At 61.3% G+C, this 14,315-nt stretch overlaps 1 protein-coding gene across 1 annotated transcript in view; it reads right to left on the bottom strand.

Moving 5' to 3' along the window:
* The window catches only part of CROCC2 (ciliary rootlet coiled-coil, rootletin family member 2), a 56,642-nt gene that overhangs the window by 34,147 nt on the left and 8,180 nt on the right, over positions 1-14,315 (bottom strand). The window contains exons 4-16 of the mRNA XM_036253381.1: positions 12,540-12,625; positions 11,269-11,434; positions 10,155-10,258; positions 9,472-9,699; positions 8,392-8,488; positions 7,931-8,137; positions 7,554-7,753; positions 6,742-6,908; positions 6,497-6,518; positions 5,754-5,898; positions 5,370-5,516; positions 4,905-5,072; positions 769-962 (exon numbers count right to left, since the gene is read on the bottom strand). Of these exons, the coding sequence (XP_036109274.1) occupies positions 769-962; positions 4,905-5,072; positions 5,370-5,516; positions 5,754-5,898; positions 6,497-6,518; positions 6,742-6,908; positions 7,554-7,753; positions 7,931-8,137; positions 8,392-8,488; positions 9,472-9,699; positions 10,155-10,258; positions 11,269-11,434; positions 12,540-12,625 (1,931 nt within the window). The remainder of the gene's footprint in view (positions 1-768; positions 963-4,904; positions 5,073-5,369; positions 5,517-5,753; positions 5,899-6,496; positions 6,519-6,741; positions 6,909-7,553; positions 7,754-7,930; positions 8,138-8,391; positions 8,489-9,471; positions 9,700-10,154; positions 10,259-11,268; positions 11,435-12,539; positions 12,626-14,315) is intronic.

Here is a 14,315-nt window from a genome sequence, read left to right as displayed (position 1 = left end):
AGCTGCTGGGTTTGCACAGAGGCCATGGGACCAGCTCAGCTCACCAGGCAACAGGGCACCTCTGGTGTTGCCTAATGCGCCCGTTTCACCTCTGGAAGTGGCCCATGGTCACTGGAGCTCCCTCTGCCCCTGCTGTCAGCTCTGTGGCTCCCTAGGGCTGACCACCCCCCACTCCAGGGGCAGGCATGTGACCCCAGCTGGCCAGTCGGAGCCCTGTGATTCCCAGCTTCGGCTCAGGGACATGAATTAGCTCAAGGTGGTTAATGGCAGCAGTTCTCGGTCCTCGTGGGGAGAAGGGCAGTCTGCGTCTGCTGGAGGAGGAAGCCTGCACTAGCCACTGGCCATCTGGCCATCTGTCACCCTGAGCCTGTGAACCAGCCCTCCCCAGAGTCGAGCGGCACTGAGAGGGGCCAGGCAGGGTCCTGAGGGCACCATGGGAGCACCTGGATGCAGCCTTGCCTGAAGTCATGTGTATGCTGAACGCAGCTCCATGAGCAAGACATTCCACTCCGTCCTTCTGTGACTTCCCACTCGGCCAGTGCAGCCACCTTCACAGGTAGCTCACCCAGGGCTCTCACGAGGTCCACCTCCTCTAGATGCCCACCCCCCCCAGCCCAGGCACTGTGCTGACCCCTCACTCAGCCTCTCCTCTGTGCAGACATGCTCTCCCTGCCCTACAGTTGCTAAGTGAATGCCTGCCCCTGCCACACTGTAGGCTCCCCGAGGGCAAGGCCATGCAGATGCACTCTGCCCGTAGGCCCCTGGTACCTGAGATCAGCTGCCTCCTCAGCCGCGAGCTGGCCCTGCCTCTCCAGGGCCTCCTGCTTGGCCAGCAGCTGGGCCCGTGTCTCAGACAAAGTCTCTTTCTCCTGCAGAGCCCTCCGGAGAGTGTCCATCTGGGCCTCCTGGTCCTGCAGGCTCTGGGCCAGCTGCTCCTCCAGGGCCTGTTTCTTGCATGTGACCTAGAGCATGGGAAAGGGGAGAGTCCAGCAGAGAGAGTGGGAGGGTGAGCAGGGCCTCTTCAGGGACAAGAAGGACTTCAGAAGAAGTGGTTTCATGCAGAATGACGCGGAGGAAGACGTGCAGGAAGGTGGATATGAGACACACGGGACCTCAGAGTGCCCATGGCTAGCACAGCAGTGCCCTCCACTCCTGTGACCATGACGAGGAGCTACTGACCTGAGCGTGCCCAGTGGCCAGTCTACACGGTAACCTTGGTTGGGTCATAAGCGTCTATTGCATAGAAATGGCTGTAGAAGGCGACAGAGGACCAGGTTGCTGCCGACTAACACTTCTACCATGAACGTCCCCAAAATCTAGGCAGAATACGTCACGGAATCTGAATAAGGCCCCGGGAGCTGCCAAGCCAGCTGGACCGAAGGAGCCGAGATCTCAGAGAGAAGGAGAAGGAGGAACAAGCCCTCCATTCAGCATCTTGTCTGTCCCAGAGCACGCGCTGATTTAAAAGTTTGGGCTGACAAATTGGGAAGTCAAGGAGAGCTTCTGGCAATATTTTGGCCTTAGGGTGGCCTCAAAACTTAAATTCAGATCCACAGAAGTGGAAGGACCCTAGTTGTATTTATAGAAGGGCTCCCCCTAGTAGTCGGGGTGGATCAGAACAGATCATTCAGTCTTGGATTATGGTGATCATCTACCCTCAATGTCTGCCAGAATCAAAAGTAAATCCTCTCTGGAAGAATGGCTCATCAAATTATTTCTATAGTTTTAAAATATATGATATTTAACATTTAATCAACATTACCAGGCATATCAGGAGATAAGATCATATGGCAAAAGCCACATGTAAGAAGATCAAATAAACACAGATGCCTTCCTGCGTCCTTAGAGTTCTCAGACACAGACTTGAAAATGGCTATGATTAAATGTTCAAGAAGGTGAATGGCAAGATTTAGACTTTCATTGTAGAACTAGAAACTAAATATAAACAACATAACTTAAAAACCCAATAACTAAAATTAATAAATATAATGTTTCAGTGACAGATTAGACAGAATAGTAGCCTAATGATATGAAAGATAGACAAAAGACTGAATCATGAAGAGAAAAAATGATGGACAATACCGATAAGAATGTAAGAGACACAATGGCCCAACATATGTATAATTAGAGTTGCAGAAGAAGAGGAGAGGGAACATTTGAACAGACACTGGACAGGAATTTTGCAAATTTAACCAAATACATCAAGCCACAAATTTAAAATGAGCCATAATACTCTAAAAAGACAAACACACACACAAAAAATGTCACATAGATATATCTTAGTGCTAAGTTTCTGAACACCAAAATAAAGGAAAATATCTTTGAAAAACAGAGGGGCAAAAACCCCACAGACATTACATTTAAATGAGCAACAATAAGACTGACATTTGACTTCCAAACATCAACAATGAAAGTCAGAGGACGGTGGAATGAATCCATAAAAATGCTGAAAGAAAATAATGTCTATCCAAATATTCTATACCCAGCAAAAATATTCATTAAGCATAAAGACCAGAACCTTCTGCTTTTGATAATACTAAAGTAGATTGTTGAAGACCAGCACTCCCATCTAGAGCAGCTAGGCAATTTGCACACTATACCTCCAACATATCTACATGAAGGCAGCCAAGGCCCAAAGGGGTCTGATCACTGAGAGACATGTATTCAAGTGGGCCTGGTGTTCTACCCAGATTTCCCTTGGAGGTATCTGCTAGCTCTTAAATGGTGTAGGGCCCAGGGCCTCAGGAGCCAAGGACAAACACAAAACGTAGCAAAAGAAACAGCCACAAGAGTCAATAAGAAATCTGAGTAGCTCTGTATCAGCTACAGAAACTGAATTTGTTATAGAACCTTTTCTCACCATGGAAACTCTAGATTCAAGTAACATCACTAGTGAACTCTACCAACATTTTGAAAGAAAATAACACCAATTTTAAAATCACTTCCAGGAAACAGAAGAGGAGGAAATTCTTCCCAAATCTGACAAACACATTATGAGAGAAGAAAACTACTGACCAATATTCCTCATCAATATACATGCAAAAATCCTTCACAAAATATTATGAAATGTAATTTTAAAAAATATATAAAATATCTATTCATATATGACCAAGTAGGGTTTATCTCAGGTAGGCAAGGTTAGTTTAACATGAAAAAATTAACCAATATAATTCACCCCATTAACAGCATGAGAACAATTATATGATCACCTTAATAGATACAGAAAAAATGTTAACAGAATTTAAAACCCATTCATGATGAAAAGAATCCCAAAAACTTCTCAGCAGAGTAGGAATAAAAGGGAACATTGTCACCCTGGCCGGTTTGGTTCAGTGGTTAGAGCATTGGCAAACGATCGTGGGTTTGATTCCGGTCCAGGGCACATACCTGGTTGCAGGTTCTGATCCCAGCCCCGGTTGGAGTTGTGTGGGAGGCAACCAATCGATGTGTCTCTCTAACATGTTCTCTCCCTCCCTCCCTCCCTCCCTCCCTCCCAGTCTATCTAGAAATCAATGAAAAAATATCCTCGGGTGAGGATACAAGAAGAAGAAGAAGAAGAAGAAGGAGGAGGAGGAGGAGGAGGAGGAGGAGGAGGAGGAGGAGGAGGAGGAAGAGGAGGAGGAGGAGAAGAAGAAGAAGAAGAAGAAGAAGAAGGAGGAGGAGGAGGAGGAGGAGGAGGAGGAGGAGGAGGAGAAAGGGAACATTGTCAGTCGGATAAGGGATATCTGGAGAATGCCTACAGACAGCATCACACTTGAGGGTGAAGTATCGAACCCTTTTCTACGATGTGATTGGTGGAAGGAAGGCCACTCTCGCCGCCTCTTGCTGACTTTGTTCTGTTGGCCTTTAGTCTGCGCATCAAGGGAAGAAGAAATAAAAGCACAGAGGCCACAAAAAAGGTAAAGTTGTTGTTATTCCCAGATTACATGAACCTGTGCTCACAGTCCCTTGTTATCAGGGAAATGAAAACGAAACCACAGTGATCTATAACTCCACACACAAGGAATTGTTAAAGAGTAAAAACAGACAATACCAAGTGTTGACGAGGCTAGGAGCAGCTGGCTGTCTCCACACTGTGGGCAGTAGGGGAACACGGCAGACCCACTTTGAAAAACTGCTTGGCAGTTTTATTAAGTTCAACACACACCTACCCAATGACTCCACAATTTCTCTCCTATGTATTTACTCAAGAGAAATGAGAATATACACACAAGTGTTCGTAACAGTCCTGTCCATTATAGCCCCAAACCAGAAACAACCCAAGTGTCCAGCCACAGGCGAGTGGGTACACACATGTGGCTTATCTGTACACTGGAATATTACTCTACAGTGAAAAAGAACCTGTTCTCGATTCACCTAACAGCATGGATGACTCAAAGACATGCTGACAGAGAGAAGAAGCTGGACATGAAAGCGTACTGGGACTCCCTTCACAAGAAACCCTAAAACAAGTGGTACCAGTCTCGGGGGGTACAGGACAGAGCTGAGGCTATGGTGGGGCAAGAGGACCATGCTGGGCTGGTGGGGCATACCACGTCTTGGTCTTGGTGGCACACGGGTGCACAGAGCTGTCAGCACGAGATGCATGTCAGCAGCTCTGGGGATCAGTGAACGAGGGAATGAGAGAGTCCAGCAAGGAGAGAAACAACACTTGGGAGGAAGCCCTTCAGCCCATGTGTGGAAATCACTGGCCTCCGGTTCCTGAGGAGGGCAGAACTCAGCCCCCCGGGCATGGGGACAGGCCTAATGTAAAGGTTTGCACGTCCACCCCCGTCACCACCAAGTCCGTCAGCACGGCAGTTCCGACACCGGCGCTCACGTGCCCAGGCAGCGAGGTGTGGTAAGGTGACGTGGGACGGGTGGACCCGCAGGGCGTCAGAGCCAGGAGCCCTGCAGACCCTCACCTGGTGCACCTGCTCCTGCAGCTGGGCCCTCTCCTGCTGGAGCCGGTCTGCCTGCCCCTCCAGATGCTCCAGCTGCCGCTCCGCCCTGGCCAGCTGCTCCCGGGCAGCTGCCCGCTCCTGCCTCAGCACCCGCTCCTGCTCCCGAAGCTGGTGCCCCTCCTGCTGCAGCTGTCCGGGGTGGGGTGGTGGTCAGCATCCAGGCACGCCCCACGAACCTGTGCCCACGCAGGCTGACCCCCACCCCAGCCTGCCCCGGGGGTGTGGCCTTCCCGCCTGCAGCAGGGCCAGGCCCATCAGGCCTGCTGTTCCCATGGGGGCCTCTCCCCCCAAACCTGCGCTCAGTCCGGGGATAGAAAAGGTGGGTACAGGGGAGTCTGGGTTCCGAGACCAGAGCGGGGACTAGTCTCTGGCCACCCCAGGGAACGGGAGGCTGAGGGCAAGGCCTACCCGGCGGGCCTGCCTCACCTGCAGGACCAGGTGGGTGAGGGTGCCCTTGTCCTGGGCCAGGCCCTCCAGCAGGGCAGCCATCTTGGCCAGGGAGTCCCTCTGCTGCACCCCCTCCGACTTCAGCCGGGTGACGAGCAACTCCAGAGCAGCATTGCTGGACTCCGCCTGGGGTTCGGGGACAGTGGTCACCCCAGGGGGACAGCAGGGAGGGGCTTTCTCTCAGGCAGAGCTGTTGGTGCCCGCGAGGCAGGGAGCCCGTCGCTGTGGGGGTGACGGGGAGGGAACCCCACCGTGAGGAGGCCTCCCAGACCGCAGCCCCTGGGCACCCAGGCTGCAGTCAGGGGGTGGCCGAGCGGGCTGGTGGAGAGCTGCGTGGAGGTGGAAGGTGGCAGGCAGGCGTACCCGGGCCAGGGAGCCACGCAGGGCCTCCCTCTCCCTCTCCAGAACGTCCCTCTGCCGCTGGGCTGCGCTCAGTGCCTCCTGGGCCGACACCAGCTCCTCCCTGAGCTCTGAGACCTTCTCCTCCAGCTGCTCCAGGCGCCCTTGACTACGAACCCCAAATCAGAGGCAGAGGGCCTGAGGTCCCCAAATCAGAGGCAGAGGGCCTGAGGTCCCCAAATCAGAGGCAGAGGGCACAAGGTCCCCAAATCAGAGGCAGAGGGCGTGAGGTCCCCAAATCAGAGGCAGAGGGCACGAGGTCCCCAAATCAGAGGCAGAGGGCACGAGGTCCCCAAATCAGAGGCAGAGGGCCTGAGGTCCCCAAATCAGAGGCAGAGGGCCTGAGGTCCCCAAATCAGAGGCAGAGGGCCTGAGGTCCCCAAATCAGAGGCAGAGGGCACAAGGTCCCCAAATCAGAGGCAGAGGGCGTGAGGTCCCCAAATCAGAGGCAGAGGGCACGAGGTCCCCAAATCAGAGGCAGAGGGCGTGAGGTCGGCTCAGGGCGAGACAGGCCACCTCACAGGACTAGTGGGCGGGGCGGTCCCTGCAGCTCCCTCCAAGCCCAGGGAGCCCGGAGGAGTCTGAACTGGGTGAGGCCACAGGGCAGCATCCAAACCAGGACCGTTCCCCAGCTGGGGGGGGGGGGATCCCCGGCCAGGCCTCGGTGGTCTTGCCTGGGTGAGAGGTGTGCACACATACTGGGGCACCCGCTCTCCTGGGCCCGGGGTGCTGGATTTGCTGGGCTAGGCACTGGGTGGATGTTGGGTGGGTGTCAGGGTGTTGGGGTGATGGCCCAGCCTACAGGCAGCCTGGAGAGCCTGTCGCCCCTGCTGTCCTGTTGGACACCCCACTCCCTGGGACCAGGCTGCTGAGGAAGCGGTTCCCCGAGCGGGAGGCCAGCTGGTGGCAGGGCCGGCCCACAGGCCACAGGCCCACAGGCCCACAGGCCCACAGCCCTGCCTGCCGCACCTCGTCTCCAGCTCCTCCTTCTGCCGTGTCCGGAGCAGGAGGCTGCTCTGCAGCGCTGCGTTCTCGGCCTCCCGCCTCCGCAGGTCCACACCCCGCGCGTCCACCTCGCCTCTCAGTGCCTCCACCTCCGTCTCCAGCGCCTTCTTCTCCCTGGGGGCAGGGGAGGCCATGGCTGGGCAGCATGGGGGAGGGGAGCCCGGAGACCCAGCCTCTGCCCATTGCCCGGAGGGTGGGCAGGCCGGTGCCAGTGTGGGCCACTGGGGTCAGAGGCTCAGGGGAGTGAGGAGGGACGAGGAAGATCCAGCCACCTCCAGCCCCAGAATGGCCAGCAAAGTGGGGTGGCCAGCGGCCCATCCCCTCCTGGTGGCCCTGTGGGCGCCCTCGACACCCGCAGGCTGCCTCAGCCAGTCCTCCAGAACTTGCTGGAAGGAACTTGCTGGAAGGGACCTGTGCCCACCTGTGCCCTCCCCAGCTCCGCCCCCGCCTGCCTGCTCACCTGTCCTGACAGGAGCCCTGGCCCTGCAGATCCTACTCCCTGGGACGCTGTGCTCAGCGCCCACCCACTCAGAGTCCTTGCCCCACAGCACCCGTAGCCAGGGACCCGAACCTCCGCCGCACCCTCGGGCCCTGGACCCTGAGGACCCCATTTCCCAAGTGCCCCTTGAATCTGGCCCTCCTCCCCCCATGCTGAGGGGCCCACCTGTCCCCAGGAATCAGGGCCTCTCCCTCCTATGCAGAACACCTCTGGGGGCAGCACCCCAGCTGGGACGGCCAGCCCTGCCCAGCCCCCCGCACCTTTCCAGGAGCTCGCTGGCTGCCCTGCACTGTTGCGCCTCCTGGCTCTGCACCTCCAGCCTGTCCAGGAGGCCCCCACGCTCCTGCTCACACTCCTGCAGGAGCCGCCGGGACGCTCGGAGCTCCCGCCGCGTCTCCGCCAGCTGCTCCCGGAGCCGGGTCATCACCACTTGGGAGGACCCCAGCTGTAGACGCAGCTCCTGCGGGGGGGGGGGGGGCATGAGCCTCCTCCTCCGCCCGGGGAAGGCCTGTGACCACAGACCCCTGAGAAGGAGCACTTAGGTCAAAGCCCCCTCCCGGGATCCATGGGGCACAGGGCAGGCCCGGTGGCTCCACACCACCGCGGGACCAGGGCACCACCCTGGGTCAGTGCCCACCTGCTCCTGCTGCCGGTGCCTCTCGATGGCTGTGTGCACAGCCCGCAGCGCAGGGTCCAGGGCGGCCGGGGAGCGGGCCCGTGGTGGGGACGAGCCCCAGTGAGGGGACGTGCTTCGTGTGGGGCTCCGCAGATGGCCCTGTGCCTTCTCTCCGTCCGTGCTGCGGCTCCGCACAGGCTCCGGGACCCCTGAGTCTGCCTGGGCCACCTTCACAGTGCGGGAGAGGGCTCAGGGCCCGTCCACCGGGGACCTCCCGGATCACCCCACACCTCGGCTGGGACCTGCGAGGGTCTGCACCTCCGTGATGATGTTCAGAACACGCCGCAGACTCTCCACTTCGACCTTCAAGTCGTCCGCCTCCAGCTGGGCCCCACGGTGGTGCTGGGCCGCCTACCCCGGGCAGACCCCTCAGCAAGGCAGCGACACCCCTCCCGGAGCCCCGCCCCTCCCGCCCCAGGCACCAGTCTCTGGACCTCGGTTCTGAGGGATGAGATGGTTCTGTCCTTCCTTGAGTTTTGCTCCGTGAGCTTCTGCACCAGCAACACCTGCTCCGAGAGCCTGGAGGAAGGTCAGGGTGGGGGCAGGGTGGTCGGCACAGAGCACCTCGCCCAGGGCAGAGGTGGGCCCTGGGAGTCCCCGGCTGAATCCAGACCCCTCCTGTGGTGTGGCAGGGATGCAGGCATTGGCCACACCTGTCTGAGTGGGCCTCAGTCCCTGTCCGGTCAGACGCCGCTCTCCTACGCTAGAACCTTAACGGCTCCCACTGTCTTGAGAGTAAAGCTCAGACCTGAAGGTCAGCACCCAAGCTGACCCGACTCAGCCCTGCAGCATCACAGGCCAGTGGCTTCCAAGGCTCCGCCCCATCCTGGGGCCTGGCAGACGCAGGACTCACTCAGGGGCCTGCCCGGACCCCCTCTGCCGCCCCGTCTGGCAGTGAGTGAGGGTGGCATGCCCCCTTCTTCCCAGCACCCACCTTCTTCTCAAAGAGCCCTGGCTCCTGTGGCCGGAGTGCTCTGCTCAGGCGCTAGGCGCTGCCCTTGCAGACGTGGGGAGCACCTGCACCCCACCTGCTCCCGGCCCCCTGAGGACAGAGTGTGTGTGACCACATGAGCTCTGGCCTTCAGTGGGGAGCCGTCCCCCCGTTTTCGAGCCCCACACGCAGGTTCTCCGTGCAGAACATTCCATGTTTCCTCGGAGGGTCGGGGACCCCAGATGGGCCCGGCCCGTCTGCCTGCCTCTGCTTCTCCAGTGGTCGAGCCCAGAACAAGCACCGGGTCCGAAGGACGTGTTTCTAGGCCTGAGAACACTTCTGGGAACGAGCCACAGGCACAGTCCATGGGCGTCTACTGCAGTGTCCACGGGACCCGCAGTCGGGGGCTCTCACTCTGACCCCAGGGCTGGCTCGTCTGCCTGTGGGCATGTCACCTGGCTGCCGGAATGACAATTGCCCATCACTCGGAACCCAGGCTGCTGGGCAGAAGGAAGGGGCTCAGAGCACCCCCAGCTGACCTGCGCGGGCCACAGTCCCCTCGGGCACCCACCTGGCCTGCAGGGCCACCTTCTCCGCATCCCAGCGGCCCTGCAGCTGCAGCATCTCCCGCACCTTGTCCCTAAGCTGCTGCTCCAGCCAAGCGCCCCGCAGGGCCTGCCGCTCCCGGGCCCCGGCCGCGCTGCTGGCCGACAGCCGCAGGTTGGAGTCGAGGTTCAGGCAGGCCGTGTGCAAGCGCTGGGCCGTCCTGGCCGTGTCCGCTTGCATGTCAGCGAGACCCCTGGGGACACGGGAGCACCCCCAGCTGAGCCTCAGGACCGGCTGCGGGCTCAGGGCCAGGGTCTCGTGCTGGCTGAAAGGGGCCACATGGGTCCTGCCCTCGGCCTTCAGCAGCCCCCCGCAGCCCTCACCCTTCCTCATGACACCTGGTGAGGCCGCAGAGGACACAGACCCTCTGAGCTGTGTCCTCGTGTGCAAACGGGGTGCTGATCGGTACCCCAACAACCCAGGGTAGACCTGAGAGGAACCCAGCAAGGACCAGAGGGACCCGGAGTGGCACCCATGTAGTTCCTCCCTCTTGTGGTCTCACCCCTTTGGCTCTCCAGCCCCCAACTCCAGCCCTGCAGATCCCCAGCCCCCTGCCTCGAGGCCCAGCAGGGCTGGGGAAGGAGCAGCCTGGAGGGCCTCATGCCGGGGCAGATGCCTTCTCTCCACCCCGATGGGCAGCTGGTTCACCTCTCAGAGGCCGACCGCAGCTCAGCCAGGTGTGCTCGGAGCCCTGTCACCTGTCTCCACAGGAGGACGAAGTCCCGGGTCTGCACCCCCAGGCGTGGACGGCTCTGAAAGGAAGGGGCAGTGACCCCTCAGGTGCAGGCCCAGGCCTGGGAGCTGAGGAGCCTGCCATGGTCGGTCTCTCCACAACCTGCTCCGGGGGCCGCCGCCCTGGGCCCGCCCCGCAGCCGTGGGCGGCTCTTCCACCGTATGGCAGACACAAGACCTCGGACGGACGCACTACAGAACAGCGCCTTCGAGGTCATCGCACGCACGAGGCAGGCTTGGAAACAGGAGGCACGTGTAAGCTATTTGGGGAAGAACCCACCAGGATTCTTCAGGGTGGAAATACAATCTCTGCAGCGTGAGCCTGGCGGGCCGCTTTGACAGACCGGACCCCAGAGAGGGAGCTGACTACTTGTCTGGAACACAGACCAGGGCGATGGACAGAAAGAAGATGTAGGCGGTTAAGGAGCAGGAGCGAGAACGAGGGTGACTGAGGCCCTGGAGTAACGGCCACTCCCCAAAAGAGTGGAGGACGGAGCCCCGACGAAGCCTGAGCTGGACAGACGAACGGCAGCCTCCGCACAGACAGACCGCAGTGAAACGGCAGGACCCCTGAGCCACAGCCGAGACCCCGCCGCAGCCAGAGCGAGGAGGCAGATGGCCTTTCTGCCAGAGTCCAAGGGCCGGACGCCAGAGACGTGAGAACACACCTGCCGAGACCCATTCTCAAGGGCGAGGGAGCAGAGGCCCTGCCGGCCCCGGCAGACCAGGAGGCAGGCCTCCGGAACAGTGAGCACACCAGCCGGGACGCCAGCCTGTCCCTACTTTCCAGGTCTGGCCTCAGGACCCTGCCGTCCTTCTCTCGAGCAGGGCTGTCCCGCCCCAGGGCCCCCCTCCCTGCAGAGGCTGTGGCCACCCCGAGTGGGGGATGTGGTGCCGCAGGAGGCCTGGCCCCCGGAGGAAGCGCAGCTGCAGCCGGCTTCCCCTGTTCTGGCCCCTGCTGCCCACGCCCACCAGCCGCCACGGCACCGGAGCAGGTGTCTCTTCCGACGGGCGGAGGAAGAGGGCTCACCTGTCTCTCAGTCCAGCGCTGAGCCTCCCTGAGCTCCAGCTGTCCCTGCAGGGGGAGCACGCTGCCCGTGGTCCCGGCCAGCTCCTCAGCCAGCTTGTCATTGGCCTTCTTCATGTGCCCCAGCTGCTCCCTCAGAAGGGTGTTCACCTGGGACAGGCTGATGCTCCTGGACGGGCGGAACCACGGCGGGGTGGCGTCGGCAGGAGGCTCTGCTTAGAGGGGCTCCTAGACCCAGCCCCGAACCTCCTGGGCCCAGCTCACACAGCGCGGGGGTCCAGCCCCCTGCATGCCCCTGAGCAGCACCAGCAGGGTCCCCACACTGGGGCCACCATCTAGGTGCCACCCTGGTCCCTTCCATCTCCCCTCGGGGCTCTCCTGGCTCTGCCCCCTCCACTGTGGCCAGCTCCTCAATCCTGGGTGCAGAGGTGAACCCCAAGACAAGGAAGAGGGGCAGGGCTGGGGGTAGGTGCCGTCCTGGCAGGGGGGCAGTGGGGCCAGGGAGGAGCAGCCCCCACTGTGACCTGGGGTCCTGTCCACCCAGGACGGTGTGCCTGTGGCTGCACCAGGTTGGGCCCCGCCCCCGGGGCCAGCGCCTCCCTGCCGGGAACAAGGCCGCAGCGGGACATTCCCTGCTCCTGGGGCGTGAGCCTCCCCCTGGGCTATTCCCAGCTCTCTCCTCCCTCTCCGGTCCCCGAGGATGAGGATGGGCCAGTGCGGGAAGCAGAGGAGCCACGTGCCTGACCACCCCACCCCCAGGGCCACAGGTGGAGACTCTGAGGGCCGGCTCCCCGCAGAGGGCTGGCGGGTGCCCCCCCTTCCGGGACAGTGTTCTGGGCTTGGGAGTCCAGGGGTGCCGGGGCCACCTCGAGGGGCTGGGTGTCACACATGCTCCCCACGGTGAACAAATGAGCCCCTGGCCATGGAATCAGTGACCGAGGCCTGGAGGTCAGGGCCAGCGCGTGAAGAGTGGGCTTCAGGGCAGCACCAGGGGTACCCCAGGACGGGCTGCAGCGCTGGCCAGAACACCAGCCTCAGCAGGCGTCAGGCTGGGGCACACGCGGCCGGGGGGACCTGCACCCATGCCCGAGGCCATGCCGGGTTGGTCCCCACTCCTCACCCTGCCTGCCCCCAGCAGCCCCGAAACGTGCAGCTGACCCCTACAGGCGACGTCGGCCTCAAGCCACCTTGGGAAGAGGCACAGTGGGGTCTGCGCCCTTGGGGTGATGGCCGAGCTCCCGGAGGCCCTGGCTGCTGGGCCTGCCTGGCCTCACCTCTGCTCGGCAGCCTCCAGACGGCCCAGGGCCTCTTCCAGGTCCGCGCTGTGCTCCAGCTCCGACCTCCGCAGCCGGGCCTGCAACTGGAGGGGAGCATCAGCCCACCGGGAGGGGCAGCTTGGGCACGACGCCCTCCCGAGGGGCTGGGGTGGGGCTGGTCTGGAGAAGCTCAGGCCCCTCCACGCGGTGGGTCAGGTGGGTGGGCGTCCACACCCTGCCCCCGGGTCAAGGGTGTACGGCCAGCTTAGGGGAGGCCTCCAGGGTCTGGTCAGCCCGCAGCGGCAGGACGGCCAGTGGCAGAGCAGGCCCAGGGTCGCCCTCCGGGACAGCGAGGGGGCGTGGGGTCCCCCCTCCAGCTGCCCTCCTGCCTGTGCTCACACCTTTGTCTGGTCCCAGTGCCTGATCCAGCAGGGGGGCAGGGACCACGCCTGCCCCAGAGCCTGAGCAGATGGGGACCCTGGAGCTCTAAGGGGGAAAGGAGGTGCTGGCCCCCCCAGATGTGCTGACTCAGAGCACACTCTGGGTGTCGGGGGAGGAGACTCAGGCCCCGCAGGCAGGCGAGGGGCTGAGAGGTACCAGGTCAGGAGAGCTGAAGGCCACACCTGTGCTGTGACCTGGGGACCTGGGGCCAGGTGTGTGGGGAGGTGAGCGTTCCCGTCCTCGCTGGATGAGAGAGGAGGGGCCGGGGGTCCCAGGTGGATCCAGGGGCCAGGGCAGGGGCTGCCACCAGGTTGGAGACCTGAGGAAGCAGTCATGGGGGCCACCCTGACCCCCCGCGGGGTCATTTGGGGGAGGCTCAGCCTCTTTGGTGCAGAACCAGGGAGCCCGCGTGTACTGAGCTGCCGGGTCTGACTCACGAGGTGCTGATCTGTGCACAGGGTTTCTGCGGCCTCTATTCCCACTGGCCAGTTCCCAGCAGCTCCCCACCCTGTGCTAGGAACACCCCCCACCCCCAGCCAATGGGCCACAGATGGCCCAGGAAGGCAGGCCAACCACTGAGCGCTCCCCCGCGCCCCAGGAGAAGGACCCTCACCTCACAGCCCTGCCCCGGCCCCTGGGGGTGCAGGCAACCATGAGAAGGGGTGTCCAAAGTGTGGGTGTCAGAGCAGAGGGCACTTCACCCTGGGTCCTGGGGCACTGAGCACAGGGCACTGGTCACTGGTCTCAGCCTCAATAATGGCAGCAAGGCCCTGGCCCTCTGGCCCGCTCTGAGCCTCTGTTTGCTCATCTGGAAAGTGGGGTCACCTACCCTGCCACTTGGAGCAAGGGGGGGTCTGAAGACAGCAAGCGTGGGAGCTGGGCTGACCCAGCAGGGCTTCTGAGCCCCACGCTGTGGGCCGGCTCCCTGGCCCGGAGCCATCATGCCCGGGGTGGCAGACATGGGAAGGAGGCTCCGAGCAAGGGCTTCCAGGCCTCTGACTCGGTTTCCCCACGTACACAATCCCCACCCCCCACGTTGTGACCAGAGGGGCCTCTCACTGCAGCTTGCTGGTTGCCCGGGAGGCCCAGGGGATGGAGGACCCGGGGCCAAGGGTCACAGCTGCTTCTCAGCTGTCAGGAGGGGTTGGGGCCGAGGGCTGAGCAATCTCCAGGCGCTGGGCTGAGGGCCGGGCCAGTTCAGCAGACTGCAGGGGGCTCAGTTCCTTCCGCTTGCCCCTCCCACCTTGGGCAGGCACTGGCTGGGGGCGGCTGCGGGCTCACTGGGCCAGGCCGAGGGTCAGGACTGACCAGGCCGGCCCCGAGAAGACTCCTGGGCAGGCGGGCACAGTCCTG

This window comes from Molossus molossus, unplaced genomic scaffold, assembly GCF_014108415.1.
Source record: "Molossus molossus isolate mMolMol1 unplaced genomic scaffold, mMolMol1.p scaffold_m16_p_11, whole genome shotgun sequence".
Classification (NCBI taxonomy): Eukaryota; Metazoa; Chordata; class Mammalia; order Chiroptera; family Molossidae; genus Molossus; species Molossus molossus.
Note: the sequence above shows the minus strand (reverse complement) of the source record. Positions and strands in the feature narration are given on the sequence as shown.